Source organism: Cylas formicarius, unplaced genomic scaffold (genome assembly GCF_029955315.1).
Source record: "Cylas formicarius isolate icCylForm1 unplaced genomic scaffold, icCylForm1.1 PGA_scaffold_4__25_contigs__length_36172078, whole genome shotgun sequence".
NCBI classification, from domain to species: domain Eukaryota; kingdom Metazoa; phylum Arthropoda; class Insecta; order Coleoptera; family Brentidae; genus Cylas; species Cylas formicarius.
This window is the reverse complement of record NW_026844334.1, coordinates 27,476,168-27,496,585: the sequence shown is the minus strand read 5'-3', so window position 1 is coordinate 27,496,585 and position 20,418 is coordinate 27,476,168. Positions and strand designations below refer to the sequence as shown.

At 35.2% G+C, this 20,418-nt stretch overlaps 1 protein-coding gene across 4 annotated transcripts in view; it reads right to left on the bottom strand.

Moving 5' to 3' along the window:
• Window positions 1–20,418, bottom strand: part of LOC132701559 (uncharacterized) — a 248,037-nt gene that overhangs the window by 52,384 nt on the left and 175,235 nt on the right. The window contains exon 1 of one of the 4 annotated variants that reach the window (XM_060669603.1): window positions 14,952–15,236. The exons of the other annotated variants lie outside the window; for them this stretch is intronic. Within the exon in view, the coding sequence (XP_060525586.1) occupies window positions 14,952–14,982 (31 nt within the window). The 5' untranslated portion in view covers window positions 14,983–15,236. Of the gene's footprint in view, window positions 1–14,951; window positions 15,237–20,418 lie in introns of those variants that run through there. 4 annotated transcript variants of the gene reach the window in all.

The window sequence follows — 20,418 nt, the reverse complement described above, 5'->3', positions numbered from 1 at the left end:
AATGGCACCAGTAATACTGCTTCAAAATGTCAACACACATGATTACAGAACAAGGAACTCAAATCTCAAATAGATTAATTGTATATAAACCTTAAAGTTTTAATGCATATTTTTGCTTATAGTATTCAGGAATCGAATAAAGTTGATTTGGCATCTCGATTTAGTAAGCAAAATGAGGCTTCGTTGCCATTTTTGTTTATATTTCCCCTGAATTGTAAAAGCGTTTTCTTGTAATTTCTTGTAATAGGTGCGATTAAATGGTACAGGTTTAGTAAGGTTAGGTTATTTGGTGTAGCAAGTGGTCTACCTAAGGTAATTTGATTTAGTAAGCATTGTATCCAAGCTTAGTTAGTTTGGTAATTTTGACTCAAATCCTACTAACCAAAGCATACTACACAACCACGAAAACAAATAAATTGCAGCAAAAGCAAAATTTATACTTCTAGGGTTTTAGCAAAGATATGCGAACAATACTGAATTATTATCAGAGAATTTGCTACAGCCATTTTTTTTATTTTTTGGTGGGTCTTTTTTTGCGACAAATATAGAGACAGACTCCTGCAAAATATTAATAGCCAGACTAGGCGGCGAGCGCCATTGTATAATTTATTTTTTGCTACAAACGTCAAAAAATGACGTTACCATGCCACCGTGCGTGAAACACATATTGCTCACATTGAATGTAGGTAAGCTATATGAGATTTTTGTATTTTAACTTCGATTTTAATCCTCGTGGTCATCAATTTAAGCAAAAATCTAAGAAATCATTTATTTCTAAATGTAATTAATTGCTACATTATTTCCACGACTACAGTGATTACTTGATTTGAAAAAAAAATTAAGCCAGTTCCACACGATTTTTTTATATTGAACAAAACATATTACTTATTTTAGAACCATTTTAAATTATATAAATATTTTTTTCTACGCCCGCCTGTAAAATGCCTAATTGCACACCGATCTAGCGTGCGGGAAGTGTCACTTTACCACGTCAGTTTCGTTTCCCACGGATCCGAGCCAGTTCGGACATTTTACCGCAATCGGATGTTTTCGGAGATATTTCCACGCCTTCAATTTTGACGTTTGTCAATTCTGATGGTCATATCAGTGAAAGTATTCTTGTTGTTTTACGAAAATGCACTCAAAAACTAACGGCCGTAGAAAAGGTATACTATGCAACTTAAACTTTTTAAGTTACTTGTTTATTAAACTCTGAAATAAACTCGTGAGTCAAATGTCGCTTACCGCACTTGTTGCATAATATAGTATAACGTTTGTAGAAATTTTTTTTTTGCAACGTGAGAAATAATTTGGTGAGTTCTCGATCGCTAGAGTAGAATTTGGCGCACTAGAGATAAAAATAACTACTATTTAAGTTCAGCGACCGTATTGTTATTTGAAAACGAACTAACTAGCTTCAATTCAACAAAATTTCTTACTGACGTCTCCTCTTGCTTTTATTTTTGCGCTCAATCACGCCATGTCGCTTATTTTAGTGTTTATTTCTATAAAAAAAGAATTTCTATTTGTCATCAAACGTTCCCTGTTTTCTACTGCACTTCCAGAATATTAAAATTGATGTGTCCACAAAATGATCACGGCTCGAAATTCATGAACGCGATATTTGGACAAAACGGGATACAATGAAATTTTCACGGGGCCGCGACGGCGATAATCAACACAAATTAAATATTAAACAACCCCCCGTTCCGCGGACAGTTCAGAAAATCTCCACCAAGGCGGCGAAGCTCACCCCGTAACGTAATTATAATAATTAGTTCTAATTAAACTTTGTTTCATTAAAACAAAAAAGTATTTAATTAAAGTTTGTTTTGTCCGAATCGTTACTAATTGCAGCACCTCCAAGGGTAGGGATCCGAGAACTCCGAGGTCATTAAATTTAATTAAACAGTCCATTTATTTAGCTGAAAAGTACAAATGCACGCGAAAATTGATTGTGGCACTCCTGGCGTGCTACGGAGCTTACAGTGGCGCCACCTGCCGACCGGAAGACATTTTACCATTACCATTTAGCCAGGTGACAAAACTGCTGACGTTTAAAGTGATACTTTGGGCACGCTTATTGTGGCCGCCCAAAGCAAGACAAAAAATAGGCTGATGGTTTTACAATTTGTAAAGCATGTCTTTTTGAGATATACTTAAAATTAAAAAATATCCTTTTAAAAGTTTTTAATAACAATTTTAATAACGATGTTGAATTGGAGAATGAATTCAACACAGCCTATTTATATATATTAACACAAAAATCAACAAATCCAATATCATCAAGACGATACTGCAACGGTAACTCTAGGGACTAAACTACATTACTGGATACGAACAGAAAAACGGAGAAACAATTTTAAAGCGTTGTAGTCTCGTATAGAGACACCACTGGATCGGTGACCGGCAAATCGGAAATGGTGGATAAAAAAGAGAAAAAAACGGAAAGCGAAAAAGTCATTTTAGTCTATGCTGGAAGTGTTACTGTTGGAAAGTTTCAGACGGCAGTGGCGTTTCCGAGCGGCCGTGAATTTTAATCAAAATAATAGTACTTGTAATATTACCTATTCCAATTATAAAAATGGCTAACTTGCAACAAAATGTTCCAAACCTGCACCAACCAAAAATTGTTTGCTGCAATACAGAAATGTAGCTTGCTTAAACAAAGAAAAGGGTAAGAAACATAACATATACTGCCAAAATTCACGATTTGGGTTTGTTTTGAGTATTACGAACAACAAGACTCAGCTTTCCAGAACCCATTGCAGACTTTGACGAAGTCATATGCATGTGATGTAAATTTATATAAAAAAAAGGATATACTCAACTAGAATCCTTGGTTTAAACATTTTAATTACGCTCACATTGCCTTCGATCATGTTTAGTGCAAAGGTAGGCACCGAGAATTAGAAACTCATACATACATTTTATTTTTAATCTCAAAATGAGAGATCGTGTGATCTTTATGCTTAGTATTTTCGAGTAGCTAAATAAAACTTATATTTCGATTAGCCACAATACCCGACTTAGAATATCGCGTCACAAAATGTGACACACGTGACTCCCAAAATATTAAGACACACAATAGAGAAGAAATGTTTGTTCATTAGAATTATAATAACATTGCAATAAGTGTGGGAATGTAATATACTTTAAATCATGATATATGACCACTACGTTTACAATGTTGTTGTCATCTTTCCTCAGTAACTGTTTATATTTTGCCTGCTACTTGAAAATAAAAGTCGTTTCTATTCTATTCTACACAGTTGTGAAGGTTATTTTTGTCCAATCACTGAGGATATTTCATCTGCCGAATTTTGGAGGCTGTCGATCGTATATTTCCACAGCCATGACCAATTACATGTTACACTTCTTCGATGAAATCAATATACGTTGTCCCCCTTCTAGTCGCTAGATGGCACCACAGTTTTAAAAAAGAACCAAAAAAATGTGGCATAACTTACCATACACGGTATACTCGCCAACTATGGTCTTAACCTCATTCCTCTTTTTGTGCTTTGGTGGTATATGTTCATTTTTATTCGGCCTCCGTTTTTTCAGCTTCGTTCAGCATTTTTTGTTAGAAATGGGGAAGTGCAAGCGAGACTTACCTTCTCCCTCATCGAATGAAAAAAAATTTACCTACGGCGAAAGATTAAATCTTTCTGTTGGCGATTACGTATTCGCGAGTGGCGTGTTTCCCGATCAACGAGATTTCCTCACACTTCGGAGACGACTTCTTCATAGTCCGGATCCCGATCGGAATCCCCAAAACTCGAAATACTCCCCATCCTTCCCACTCACACGACAGCCGTCAAATGTAAGTTTTTCGCTATTGGAAGCAATCCTTTTATGAGGAGGTCGGCCATACATATGGTTTTATATTTTTTCGACATCGAAAAAATAGAGTTTTCTGGTTCGTCCGGCTATGGATGAACTGCCTGGGAGACGGATACATACGGAAGAATTCATTTAGTCTAACGTAAGATTGTTTTTTAGGCCCTTCAATTAATTCTGAAGTCATAGTCCAGACGGATTTAGACCAAAGTGTCCTTCAAGCTATGGGGTCGATAGTCCCAACGCAAAGTTCGATGGGTTAGCCGGTCAGTCCGGTGTATCCGAAGATTGTCCCCTCATTGACCCTCCTAAATTGGATGTGGAGATGAAATCTGCCATCAACGAAGGTGGAAAGAAAAGGGGTGTGAAGGGGGGAAGAAATATGTCCTGAGGAGAAAATAGTAACTACTTTTGCTGGAAGATTGCACGAGTTCCGGGACTTTTGGAACTCTATAACTCAAGATGCACAGATCTTATCTTGATTAGATGGATACAAAATTCCATTTGCATTTCCATCCTGTTTGGTGTCACCAAGAAAAATATTCAATTTATGATGAGGTTAAACACTTGGTAGAGAATCAATTTATTTCAAAAATTTGTTGGTTCCCAAATCAGATGGTTAGAATGGTTTTTAAATTTAAAGAAACTCAATGCTTTTGAAGATAGAAAGATAGTTGAAACACTCTTTACTCTCTCTAACTCTGGACTTGAAAGAAGCTTACTTTCTAGTCCCAATAATTGAAAATCAAAATAAATTTTTAATAATTTAATATATGCTATCAGTTTAGCGTGTTACTCTTTGGTTTATGTACAGATCCGTGGGTCTTTACAAAATTAATGAAACCAGTGGTTTCTTATCTCCGTGTCATGGGTTTTCTTTCAATAGTTCCAGCACTCTGATTAATTGCTTTTTCTTATTAATTACGAGAAGAGTGTTTTACATCCTTCGAAATCCTGTAAATATTTAGGTTTTGTTTTTGACTCCGTCTTGTCTTTAAGTATCTCAGAAGATAAATCGGATCGAGTGAGTAATCTGCGTTACAAAATAAAAGATTTCGCGGAGCTTTGTGGTGTCCTAGTATCAATTCGCCCAGCAGTTTCTTACAGTTGGATATACACTAAGAATTTTATCAAATCAAATATCTCCCTTCAAGACTCTGACGATAATTATGATAGATGATAATGCCTGGTAATTTGCGGAAGGATTTATGTGGTGGCCAAAAAGTTTACAGAATCCTGCATGTCCTATAAGGCAGCAATGTTACCAACTTGAGATTTTCTCAGATGATACTCCTATGGGTTGGGGAATTGTATGGCAAGGGAATTGTGCCAGAGGACTTTGGAGCCCTACGGAAGCTCAGCTCCATATTAATGCACTAGAATTAACTGCGGCCGTCTTTGGTCTCCAATGCTTCGCTTCCCATTTGAGTAACTGAGAAATACTTCTGGGGATTGATAACATAACTGCTATTTCGTATGTAAATAGCATTCTAAATGTAAAATTTCCTGTTTTAAATGAAATTTCGAGGCGACATTGGGGTTGGTGCAAAGAACGGAGGTTATGGGTTAAAGCATCTTACATTAGCTTTTCCGCTAATTTCGAAGCGAATAAGGAATACAGGAATTCGAATTTTGATGATGAATGGTGCCTTTCAGACAATGCTTTTGCTAAAATAACAAGTAAATTAGGATTCTTAGAAATCGGCTTGTTTGCTTCTCACTTAAATAAAAAATGCAAAAAGTTTATTTCCTGGTTTCCAGATCCCGAGGCATCTAATGTATACGAGTTTACTGTTTTTTGAGGCCACAGTTTTTTCTATGTTTTTCCCCCGTTTTATTGGTTGCTAAGAATTTTACGAAAAATGAAGACTGATCGGGCTACAGCTACTATTTTTAGTGGGATGCGATGTACTCAATTATCATCTGTTTGGAGTGCTACCTTGAGGCAATGTAATAATGCATTTAAACCTAATGCGGTATTAGATTTTCTTACGATTCATTTTAGACAAGGCAAGTCCTATGGCTCATTGAGTTCTTTTGGGGCGGCACTTAGTCTTACTTTTAGATCAGAATTAATTAAAAATGCAAATCTATCTAGGTTTTTTAAAGGTTTTTATAATTTAAGGTCAAGTAAATCAAGATATGACAGCACTTGGGACCCTAGTTGTGTCCTCGACTTTGTAAAAGGCTCGCATTCTAAAGACTTGTTGTCATTAAAACAATTAACTGTTAAACTAGTTTTGTTACTGGCGCTAACGACTGCACATAAAGTCCAAACGCTCTCTCTTATAGATTTGGACAACATAAAATCATTTCCAGATCGATTAGAAATTAAAATAACGAATCAAATTAAGACTTCCGCTATAAATAAGGCTCAACCTGTGTTAATTTATATATATATATATATATATATATATATATATATATATATATATATATATATATATATATATATATATATATATATATATATATATATATATATATGTAATATTATATATAGGACCAGTGCTTTAAGAGGGAGTGGATCTCGTTTACTTATTACATTTACATTACAGGGCGGCAACTAGAGCCAGCATAAGCCGGTGGATAAAGATAGGTTTAGAGAATAGTGGTGTGGACACTTTTTATTGCTTCAACATGGTCTGCGTTTCGCAAAGGTATTTCAATTGATATGATTCGAAAAACGGCAGGTTGGACGGAACGCTCTAAATGTTTTGCCATTTTTTATAATAGACCTATTTATAGAGCTGGTGCAGGCGCTTTTGTTAATGCCATATTTGCGACTTAGAATTTATTTTTCAGAATGTTTATGTTTTCTCGGACAGCCATTTATTTTGTATTTGTGCTCATAAAAGTTTGGATTTCCTTATATAGCCGAATAAAATCGTTTTATAACAAATTTGCTGAGTTGCCTTTGAAAGTCTACGTATATTGATTTCATAGAATTCATATAATTCGATTATCAAACGAACTTACCTGGTAAGTGAAGTTCGATCGTAATTATATGTTACACCTCCTCTTCGTAGAAATCACCCATTCTTGCTCAATGTACTGTTCTGAACAGTACTAAAATGCCCTTTGACAAATTTATTATAAACGGGCTTTAAAATAGAACGAGGTTAAGACCATAGTTAGCGAGTATACCGTGTATGGTAAGCTATTTCACTGTTTTTTGGCTCTGCTTTAAAGCTGTGGTGCCACCTAGCGACTAGAAGGGGGACAACGGATATTTATTTCTACGAATGTTTGATCACCGACAAAAGTGTTTCCATTTTTGTCAATTTCATTTCATATGTCTTATGTTATATTACTTGGTTACACATGTGTAACAAAACAAATTATATTTTCCATAATTAGGCAAACCTGTGTTGTTTTGACCGATAAACCATGTGGTTTGACTTATATCCACTGGACTGCCGAAAAATACTTTTTGGAGTTTTTGGTAAACACAATCCGAAGACACGCAAGTTTGTAATTATCTAACTAAATTAATTAAATTACCGTTAAAAACGGAAAGTGTAATGTGACATGTAACTTGTAATACTACATAATGTGCAGGTACGCGCCACTGGCTCGCAGCAGATCGGAAACTGAAAAGTGTAATCATTCTTGTTTCTCGCGCATACGTCTGAAAACCAATTTTATACCGAGACTCAGAAGGATTTTTCTTTTATTGCCCTCTAATATCGAGATATAAATTTATCCCGAAGCGATCACTCTCGTAGATCTAAAAAGGTAAAATATGTTTTGGTGATTCGGTAATGGCACAGAAAGGATCTTTTAAAGTGTGATTTATAAGCGAGAACAACTTAAGGAAGAGAAAATTGAAAACTATAACTTTGCGAGAAGCTGAAGTTCTGAATTGTCCGATTTTCGATAGCAATGAAGTGGTCGAATTCAAACGTCAGTGGCGCTTAAAAACATTTTGTAATACTTAATAGACTGTGTCAGACTGCAGCAGCGACTACCGTTCCCCCGATGCGAGTTTAACCCTTATCAACCAAGATGTCGTAGAGATGTCGCCTCGGATTCCCGCAGGACTTATTATTGATCTCCCGCCCGCACCACCGGAAAGATCTTTTTCCCAGTCTGTCATAAGCTTTGTCATTCTCTGGGATGCAACGGCAAGACGCGACGTTGCCAGAGTTACTTAATGCTTTTCAATTGAGAGGAAATTCATCACAAATATTTAAACATCGTCAAAATTCGGCACACCGGCACCACAATTCTGTGATGATAACTACATCAATTAATAATACCGAACCACAACTCTTTTTTGTTTCAATCATCCATATAAAAGTCAAAAAGATGGAAAAAGCCGGCAACGCCCCTTTTATCCATGCGCCCTGTCAGTCGCCGCGCCGTCAATTAAGCTCATAACGCGGAGTAATTGGGATGAGGAAACATGACAAGAGAAGACGATGAGTAAATAGGATGTTTGGCGGTAAAGCGAAACGAGATAATTTAATGGCCGGCGCAATGCGTGCGGCACAAATACTGCGGAAAGTCTTTGAACTAGCGCATCATATATTCGTCACCTGTCAATTCATTACTTTGGACAACAAAGTATGTAATAAGGCTATTTTATTGCGCAATACGCGAATCTTTGAGTTAAAAAGCAGAATTCAGGGTTTCTAGTAAACTGGAAAGGCATCTCGTGGAATTAAGTAGAATGTGTTTTAAGGAATGCTTTGAAAATGAAACATTGGAAGGAATGCTTCCTCAAAGAGTATATTGAAAAAGAACGCACGACTGTGATACGACGTTAATAGGTTGTTAAGTGTGTGCACAAAATAATAATTAAAAAATTAAATTAGAACGTCAACGAATAGTAAATAGTAAATTGCTGATATTTTTAGGCAATTTAAGACAGTGCGTACAACGTTTAGTACTAGTAAGAACAGATGATAACAATTGTGCATGCGGATTCAGATAATATTTTTATTTGCTATTTATTGTCTTGGAAAACTATAACGAATTTACCACTGGTGTATCATCAAATTGAGGAAACAGGATTACTTGTCTTCTTTCAAATGTAACAAAAAATAATCATTGTATTGTGATGGACAAAGCTGGGCATCAGTCCAATAAAAGTGTCGAATTCCAAGCATACCAAAAAAGGTGTAATCTGGTAGTCCTTGCGTCTGTAAAATAGATTTAAAGATTTTTGTCCATTTCATCCCAACAACTAGCCAATATCTTCTGATATTTTAAGAATTGGTACAATTATTCCTATGTAAAAATAGCTAACAAATAATTATACACCAACTGCATTAACTAGCACAGTCAGTAAAATTATAAATAGGTGCTACTGAAGTTAGTGGATGAGTTTTTTGGAAAAACAATTAATTTTTTCGACAATAAAATCCATAACAAATTATGACATATCAGTTTAGGGAAATGTTGGACCGGCAATCTTAAAAAAATATTATTTTAGCGGCTTACTAACGATATATTAAAGCTGGCGTCTGATTATTACAAAATAATTCTCAGTCATAGAGTCGACACGCGAAATAAGCAGCAAATAAAAATGTGGTTCTCCAGGACCTTGGTTTTAAGTTTACTGGGGTTACTTATTGTTTCATAGAAACATACATAGAGGCATACATATGATATATGATATTTTTAATTTTTGAGTCGACAATGAAAGAAAATATTGAGTTGGGCCATTTAATATGCGCATGCGCAATCATTCTAGATCTCGTTTTCAGCCAATGAAACCTAGAGGCGTTCCACAATGTCCGCTATCAAATCGTCAGGTTTCAATTTAGACGTCTCATTTTTGCAGAAGTGTTTCCTTAAAATATGTCCAGACATCGTACAATGTTCTGGGAACACGAGTTAAGCGTGACGATCACTGTTTAGAAAGAAAATGGTACAAAGGGCAAGTTGGTGGGTGAAATTTAGGCATTAGCGGAAGATCATTCCTATCTCTCTCCGAAACTGTCATAGCCGTTCGATATCTTTTTTTGTAGTAGAGCCACTATTTTATCTAATAGCTATATGGGCATTTCTTATAATTTTATGTTTTGTTTGATAGATTTGTTTAAATTAAAATTTGTAGTCTTTTTCACTGTTAATAAATAAAAAAATATGCAATTCGTGGCTTGACAAAGCTGTCAACATTTTAAATGTTTCAAAAGGTTCGTAACGTAAAGTCAAATTCAAAAATTGATCTAGTATTGAAAGACGTTAATGTTGCGAAGAAAAAGCGATCACGAAAATCACATGCGTCCGCACCAAAGAACAACGAATCAGATCAACCTTCGGAGCGGAATTTGAGGGACGGAGGGGAGGCGTTAATCGAATTATGCTCCATCGAATGTCCCGATGACATTATTAAAATCCATTTAGGAAAAAGAGAAACGCAATCTTTGACGCAAACGAATGGCGCGCATTTAAAGACTCAATTATGGTGTTTGCTTTGCGGACCGTAAATTCAATTTAAAGTCGTAAAACTTTGATTACGAGCTCTAGTTTCGACCCCGCTGTTAAACGCTCCGTTATTATAAAAGACCTTAAATACTTGCAAATTTCCCTCTCGCTTGCTCTTTCATTTCGGGCGTTTCGTCGAATCTCGACGAGATTGTTTTTTATTCGCGTTCAGACGTCTCTCCGTGGAGAATTATCCAAATAACCCAGGTGCGGAGCCAGCCCGGTTCGTAGACTTTCTTCAAAGAAGCGAGAAATATTTAATAACGGGTTTCTTAAAGAGCAGGTCGAGAGTATTATTGCAGAACATTTGCTTGTCAAATTTCGAAAGTTTAATTGATTACTGGAACTTCTCAATATATATTGAGGTACATCGTGGTCCACGTAAGATCGACAAGATTTAAAGGAAAAATTTTATTACAAAAAGTTTCTTGTATTGACTTAACCTACTGAAGTATATGGTTTTTATGTGTGCAGAGTGTTTAGTTTTTTTTCTGGAAAAACAGCCTTAGTATAGATTATTACATATAAATAACAAATAGAACATCATATTGATACACGCGGCATCGACGTTTCGTGTCAAGAGGCGTTTTTCTTCATTTTTTTAAATAAACGGAATAGGCGAGTGTTTCAGATATTTTTGAAATTATATATATGAAAATAAAAGGTTGAAGTTCCTGTTGTCTTATCGCGCCGAAAAAAAAGAAGGGGATGAAGATGGCGGTTAACTCTGGATTACCGGATCACGTGATACGTTCCGAAATAAAAAACACCAACTACTATTCTACTAAATCAAATTTTTAAATGTGCAATTTGCATCAGGGTTGCGACGTTTCGCGTAAATTTGCATGATTTTTTAAACGTGAAAACTACATATGAGTTTACAGTGAAATTGAGTCATTAAGAGACAATTTTCACAACATATAATAAAACAGGTCTAAAGTAACCGATTCGGAATCATTCATCATTATATTTTCTTTCAGATTCTATTGTTCAAAATCCACACCATTATGCTTTTAAACTTCGTTATTATTCAACAAGACAAATAAAACCTAATTTATAAAGAAAATAATTTTAATATATTTATAAGCATGATAAGACATGATAAAGATGGTAATTCCAAAATGGTTACATTAGGTCGATAGCATCATAATATATCGTTGCAATTTAATTGTGAGGTAATATTAACTAAACAAAAATGCTTTCTTAGTATGAGGTAACATAAATTGAAGCACCTATATAACTCACTCGTAAGACTGACTTTTGACTTTTTCGCAGCAACTTTCGCCAGCCTGAGTAGTTTTCTCATACCACCATACAACTATGGGTTGTAATTCTTATAGAATAGCATATGCAAACAACTGGACCGTAATGGCTGTAATACGGAATTTATACCATATTACTTTTATTTCTTGCTTTGAGCTTTGTTGGTTCATTTTCAAATATATAACCTCCTCTTTATTCTATGTACATTTGCTTCAATGGTGCAACAACTCATTCCTACCCGCTTTATAATCGGCAAGTGGAATTTGGCATTCTGGAAGTTTCAAAATATTTTTCCCTGCAATGGTGTATTTAGTAAAGGAACAAAAATTTTCTTTCTATTTATCTATCGAAACGTTATTACTATTATTATATGCGTCTAAAAACTTGGTATGCTGTGTTGAACTTCGGAGACAACTCTCAATAACATTGCAATGATAATGTTAGAGCATTATACATTAACATCTTTAGCCTATTAAAAAGCACGATGAGGCCAATTTAGTTAGTGAAATGCAGATTCAGGAAATTTATCTTTTGTGCTCCGCGTTTCAATAACCCAAAAATCGCTCATTATATTTTGTATTTTTATACAATATAATTCACGGTTTGTGCAATTTACTCTTTATCGAACTTAGATTATTCAAGATCATTGCAGATTAAATAATACAGAAAAAAAATGCAAGAATATTAAGACTATGTATTGATAAATCCGAAAAAGAGGAGGTTGATTAATAGAACGTGATTGTCTGTACTGGTGTCTAAAAACCACATTAAAATACTTGTTCCCGTGTAAGATGTGTGTGGAAATCATTGAATTAACTCACTAATAGACATAAAACGGTCTTTAAATTCGTGTGCGGCAACATTTCTGAAGCCAATCCTGTATAGTTAACCCGTCAGTTTAAAAAGAGGGATTACTCTCAAAGAGACATCTCAGGCGGACCGAGAAGTAAAATTGGTTCGCGTAAAAGCTTCAAGCGTCGCGAAATTTAAAAATTATTTGTTCTGTTCCAAAACAAACCCGAGGATACCCGCTTCAACCCGCCATAATCGGATCGAAACTGAATTTAATTTATCACCCTTTTAATTTAGCAATTTCGGATAAAAAACGTTTCAAAACAACGCGGATAATTTCCTGAATATTGCAAATATTTAGTCCTTCGATCTGGATGCCTATATACCTACGTCATTAGCGTCCTCAATCCACACATTTTCTGTAAACCTCTCGAGTTTAACACCCCGCAAAAGCGGGCGCAAAAACTGCCCCAGATCATAAATCTCCGTTTACGAGTTAGCCCGGCCATAGCAGCTTGTAAAAGTTACCGACTTGTACAAAATTCGTGAAATAGAATTTTCATTGTTCCGCTACGACTGTTTTTAGCAGGAACAAAATATATGAGCGGCGGGACCGTTGCGCGAACGTTTACGGTTAATTTTATAAAGGGTTTCCGGAATTAATTGCGTTTTTCGGGGACGAGGTCGAAAATAGACGATTATTTGCGAAGAAGTATAAAAAATTAATGTAGTTGCTGCGCTTTTCGAACAAAACATAATTACCATGGGAATTACTTTTATTTCCATCAGACGTTACAATGTATGAAAAAAGTCAAAGAAACAAAAAGAAATACTACACATATCACATAGCTAATAATATACATGACAGATAAGCAACTTTAATTTACATTAACAATGCTTTAGAGAAATTTTGTTATATTATAAAAACAACAATTTATTCTTTATTTCTGTAGGCAGCAGATTATTCTCATTATTCTCGTTAAGTCAGAATATATCCACAGTTAAAGGGGGTTCTAAGGCAATTGCAGTTATTATGACTCCTTGTTTCACCATTTACTACAAATCGGTGTTTGTTTCTAAAAATATGAATTCTGAGTTCGACACCTACTGCTGCGGAGAAAGACCCAAAAGCAAACCCCGTACCTCAGAGTAGATGCTATTTTATCATTTATAATTTGCTCCATTGTTAATATTTGTGAATTGTGAATCGTGAGAGTGATATTTTCATTTTAGATTTTGGTCTACTGCAATTCCAATTTATGTCATCCACGCGTAGGGGTCCTTCTTCAGCAACTGTAAAATAGCATCTATTCTGAGGTACGGGGTTTGCTTTTGGGTCTTTCTCCGCAGCAGTAGGTGTCTTCAAAAGCCAGAAGGTGTAGACCTCAATTTAAGAGCAGACAATGTTTGACTTTGGTCGGTATTCTTATTCTCGAACTCAGAATTCATATTTTTAGAAACAAACACCGATTTATATTAAATGGTGAAACAAGTAGTCATAATAACTACAATTGCCTTAGAACCTCCTTTAACTGTGGATGTATTCTGACTTGACGAGAATAATGAGAATAATCTGCTGCCTATAGAAATAAAGAATAAATTGTTGTTTTTAGAATATAACAAAATTTCTCTAAAGCATCGTTTATGTAAATTAAAGTTTCTTACCTGTCATTATATATTATTAGCTATGTGATATGTGTAGTATTTCTTTTTGTTTCTTTGATTTTTTTCATACATTGTAATCTCTAATGGAAATAAAAGTAATTCCAATGGTCATTATGTTTTGTTCGAAAAGTGCACCCATGTGGCCGATATTATTCAGAAGTACCAATAAATCAAAATAATGCATAAATGTAACAGCAACACTTAAACAGCAAAATGTCTAAGAGCTACAGATGTTAATCGACAAATAATACAATTTATGAGAGATTATCACGAAGGCAAGAATTCGGAAGTTTTTGTAGTAGTTATAGATAACGCAAACTATCATTCCCGAAGCATAGAGAAGACGCCCGCTTGATCTTGTAGAAAAATAAAGAAAGAAGAACTATTGCATAAAGCAAATTTATACAAAAATCGTTTCATAACATAGTGGTTAGTTTGAAAAATGAAAGAAAAAAACAGTATACATCGAATAGGGATAGCGAAAGTGACAATGACAGAATTGGCAAGAACTAACGTTAGAGGAACTAAAAAAGATATACAAGACGAGAAAAGTGCTCCAGATTTTCAACGTCCTGTAGATTTTTAATAGTGGAAAAATAAAATCGAGAACCCGATTTCCTATTGAACTAACTGTACTTGGAAAGACGAATTTTTTATCCACAGTGCGGGTATTTTTACCGATATAACTTGCGTACACAACAACATCCTAATTCAGTAGACGAGCTGAGATATCAAGGAAGATTTGTGTGTCTGGGCTCACCTTTGAACAATGTTTGCAAATTTTAAAACAAAAAACAGAAACCCTTATCGATGAGCTGGCCTCTAATGGAACTCGAAAACACATTCTTCCACCTCACAACGTGGATCGCAGCATTGTCAAAACATTTAAGAATTTACCGACGCATTTTATCTATATTATTGAAATTTGATCCGATAATTTTGACACTTACCTTGCGGACGTGTTGATAAAAAGAAATTCATAGTCCAACCCAGCAGGATCAACGCAGGCCTCGGCGAGTAATCCGCGCAATTTTCAAGATAATAACGAGCGAAATTAAGTTCGTGTTAGAATGAAAATGGGTATATTAGCGGCCGTTAAAGCTCGACAAAACAAACAAACATGGGAGGACGATTATTTTCGAGTAATAACGTCGCTCGTTTGCCCTTCAAACGAAACGAAAGACAAAACGTGACCATCAATCAAATTAAAATCATTTCTCGGAAAAGTTCGCGAGGCGTAATTTGAGTTAATCTCGAACTCGAACATTCTGAAATTCTCCAAGCGATTACGAAGGCTAATTGCCAAGGATAAGAGCTGGACGGTGGCGCGAGGCGGGACGAGTTCTTCGCTCGATAATTCGTCAAACTGTCAAAAAACGTGGTACGTTTAAGGCAATAAGGTAACTGGTCCGATGATGTTATATCCCAAGCAGACCCGACAAGTCATAAACAGACACGATCTCAATCGTGTCTGTTTATGACTTAAATACGCATGCATATTGGTATTGGCATATTATTAATATGACTTTCAGAGATGTATACAATGACATTAACTAGTTAAAAAGTTAACTAATTAGTCCGCAGGCTGTGGAACTGCAGACCTTCTCATTTTAATCGAAAAATGTCTATCTGGAATATATTTTACATGTAACGGACAAGTTTTCCAACATGAACAGGGATATCTCTTCAAACATTTCTGAAGTATCCAAAATCCATACACACTAACATCAATCTAAATGCATTATCGAATCCACTATCCAGCTCAAAAAGCATCCGTGATCAATTCCTTAGCTTTCGGAGCAATATCTCTGCCTCAACCCGGTGTTTACAGCATATCGTGCAGAAATACATACAATAATACATCGGAGAAATAATTCGAAAAATATCAGAATAAAAGAACACCGGTCAGACAAAAAGGCCAAAACACTTGCACCTAACTAAAAAAATGGAAATAATCAAACATCTCAATAATATAGACACAGGTTTCTTTCTACCTATCTTCCATTTGGGAATCGGTCATTCGTGATGCAATTAAAACTCATCGGTAGGCATCTAAGGTGCGCGCATCAGATCAGCAAATTTGTTTCAGACAGCGCTTTGTCAGCAAGACACAGAAAATCATTTTCATTATAAAACAAATCGTCCATCCTCGAACGTTTTACAAAACTATAAAGATTCAGTGGAACTCCTGTCAGTGTGAGTTTGTATGTCTGATGATGCCGGTGTGGGCGAAACAGGCGTTAGATTTTATAAATTATTGTTTTTGAGACTTTGATTTCGGAGTTTGAATATATATATATACATATATATATATATATATATATATATATATATATATATATATATATATATATATATATATATATATATATATATATATATATATATATATATATATATATATATATATATATATATGTATATATTTATATATATTCTCACGTATATATATATATATATATATATATATATATATATATATATATATATATATATATATATTCACGTAATCATTCACTGATTGAAAAATGTGAATCCTGCATCCGACTGGAATCCTGCAGACGTTTCGCCAAAATCTCACTTGGCATCTTCAATGCTCGCACTCCGAAAACACTTCGAACACTGTATTCCGGGATATCATCCGTTCGCTTGTTGAACTCCGACTGGAATCCTGCATATATATATATATATATATATATATATATATATATATATATATATATATATATATATATATATATATATATATATATATATATAGCGGTTTTTAAAAGGTCCTCCGACGTCGTCCGATTGCCAATCTCCATCGATCTCTGTCCCTCCACAGGTCCTCGTCCAGTCGTCTCCATTGTATTTCACTATCGATGCCCTCTCTCCAGCTCTTTCTCGGTCTTCCCCTCTTCCTTCCTCCTGTAGGTGTCCAGGTGAGTATTTGTTTATGCCGTCGCTGTTCTTCCATTCTTTGGACGTGACCGTACCACTTTAACTGTTTTATTCTTATTGCATCTGAAATCGTGTGGCCCACCTTCATGGTTGTGCGAATTGCTTCGTTTGGGACTCTTTCAGTTCTTGACCTTCCTGCCGCTCTTCTCCAAAAGTCCATCTCTGTTGCCTCCAGCGTTCTCATGGTTCTTTCTTTTAGTGGCTAGACTTCACTGCTGTATTTGACTATGCTTTTAATGATTGTATTGTATATTAGGTGTTTGTTTCGTCTCGTGATTTTTTGGTAGATGTTCAGCATAGTAATGGCCTTTCTTCCTTGATTATTTCGTTCTTTGATGGCGTAGTCTAAGGTCCCACTGCTGGATATGTACATTCCCAGGTATTTGTAGGTTTCGCAGCTTTTGATAGCCTGACCATCCTCTAAGAGGAGATCGCGTTGTGCTCCACCGATACACATATACTTTGTCTTTGGTACTTCCAACCCCCATTTCTTCTATTCTTCGATCAGTTTTCGCATCATGTATTCTACATCATCGTACTCTTGCGCCATTATGACTTGGTCATCTGCGAAGCTTAGGGCGTATATGTTTGCATTGTTAAGGGAAATGCCCATATTTCTGCATTTTTGCTTCCATATCCTTAATGCTTGTTCAAGATATATCTTGAACAGGGTGGGGGAATCTGTATAGATTTTCATTATGTCAATAAAGTTAAGGAAAGTACTTCATTTTCTGGGTGGTCATGAAGTCATTGACCAATTTTAAGTTCATAATAACCTTTTGCCGGTTTTAATGTATACTTTTAGGTTTTTATAATGTGTGGATGCATTTCAACAAAGTTTTTGCTTAGTTTTAGTGGTTTTTGTTCTCAATCTTGCATGGTTTTGCAATTTTACGACCTAGAAGAACTGGGGAATAAACAAATGGATTGAACTGAACCATGTTTATCCTCATTCACTTTGTTAAACACATTAAATGCATTAAAAAAATTAAAAACATTAATGCCTCATGTGTCAGGTGTCACATTATTGCAGTTTCCACTGCACTAATGCTAGGCGAGGTATAAATCGCAAATAAGAGATTGCACAATGAAAGTTGGAATTCCTCTACAATTAGTTGGAATTCATCTATAATCAGATGGAACTTCTTCAACAAATTATTACAAATATGGCAGTTTGTACAGTTTTACATAAAATCAAGTTACTTTCACAATTTTATAGTTTCGATATCACTTCTTCTCCTTGTATCGCGCGGAACCCTACTTTTCAACAGTCAGCACACAGCATTCTCTGATCTTTAATGTCATTATTCAATACTCAAAAATTGATAAGCGATTCTATCCTGGTGTTTCGCTGATTCAGTCAGAAGGATCACTCGTAGGTTTTACAAAATTTAATTAAGTTATGACTGAAAATTTGAGTACAGTAATGCAAAACTACTGATGGAAAAACTAGCTGGAATTTCATAGGCTATTTCAGACAAACATAGAGCAATAAAATGTTTAATTTAGTTTAATTTTAGTGTCGGTGAGAGGCGTACCTAAATTTTAGCGAATAATGAAGGTTATATAGTACCAAAAATGCGCATAAATAATATAATAAACGCATAAATTCCTCCAAATCTGGGAGATACTATCTACACTGGGTAAAGAAACGAAAAAAACGGAAGAATTTTCCAATCAAATTAATACCAAACAATGCATGTAGTCTTAACCATTCGTTGGCATTCTGTAATTTATTTGCTAATGAGCTTTTATTACTCCAGACCTCTACGAAATAGACTATAGTTGTTTTAAAAACGTAACAGTAAGAACATGTAACATACATACAATATTAGAACGTTAAATGGAATCAATCATTTGATGCGTCCACAGTTAAGCGCCGGTTACGTCCGCGTTACGCATTTTCAAAAATTAAAAAATTTAACGACCTACGGTAGCTGACGCGGTTCACCGTGCACCGATTTAACCAACACAGTCGAATATATTAAACAAAACGACGAGAAAACGAGTAAATTTGTTTCTGTCAGAAGGTTCGCCAATTTAACACAATTTTAATTAACGTCCCCACTATTGTTTATTTTGAATGCGTTTTGGTAGCTTTTTTGTTTTGCCATTTTCGCGTTTCGCTGAAATATAAACGGCGAAAATGAAATAAAGGAATTTTTTCTGCCCGGGGCATTTCGGTCATTTTTAAATGATCGAAATGGAACAAATAAAAGTGCCGAACAGCGAAACAAAAACACCGTTTGGTTTTCCCGTAATTGTTTCGGGAACAAAGCATGTTAACGCGAAGTACAAGAAGAGCGTAAAAGAGTATAAATTTCGAGGTGCTGTCAGATGTAGTTGAAGAACGATCCGCACAACAAAAAAAACAAAAGCAAAACGGAGCCTTTGTTTGTTAATTAGGCTGAGGCGATGCGTTAAAAATTAAGCGGGGTTATGTCTGGGAAACGTACGGGCCGGCTTTGTAATAATTAACGCGCAACTGCCTTTCAATTACTGGTTGTGGCCCGACATACTTTCACTCGTTCCAATGGAAGAGATACGGCGGCACATACTTCGAATTAGATCCGGCATTCGCGGTGAATTATGGCGTTATACAGGTAAATATTCCAATGAACAATATCGATCAATTATAAGTAGCAAAAGTTTTTGGTTCGCTGTAAATCGACACAAACGCACGGTGTATGTTCCTTAATGACGCATAAATATGGATTCTTCAGTTTATTTTGAGAAAAGAATAAACTTTCAATTTGCATCCCAAGCGGCTTAACTTTTGATCTACGAGCCGAACAACTTATATTCGGAAATTTCTGGATTCCTGTCTAAATAATTTTTACTAATGCTACGAGTGCAAAAACAACTTTTAAGTATTGTAGTATGGTGGAAGGTGAAAAAATTAAATTAAAAATATATACTAAATAAATAATTTATTAAATTAATGCCGACCATTAATTTTAATCATCGTAAATCATCTGAACCACATTAAAAAATAAAAACTCAGTTGGTCTGGATGCTGAGTTGAAGTTTAAACAAACACGCCATCTTTGACAAGTTTAATTTGCACTTTGCTTCAGTTTGTGAAAAAATGGTAGGTACCGCAACTCCAAAGAAAATTTGGTATTTAATCATTAAAATGGTTAGGCAAAATCTCTTAGAAACACAACATCTGAATCGAATGAGGCTGGAAAACCTTAATGTTGAAGAAAAAATGCAGAAAGCGGATTCATAATAGTCTTGAATGCAATAATATTAAATTTTTTGAATGACTGTAAATGTTTGTTTGTTACTTTAGGGGGAAATGGAATAATTAATGCAGAGATGTATCAAGAAATACTGGAAAACGATTTAATTCCTAGCATTTAAAAATCGTGTCCAACAGAGAGAGATTTATTTCTCAGCAAGATGGCGCACTGTGCTAAAACTGCAAGAAACTGGTTTGAAAATCAATCATTTAGGTTATGAATTGGCCTT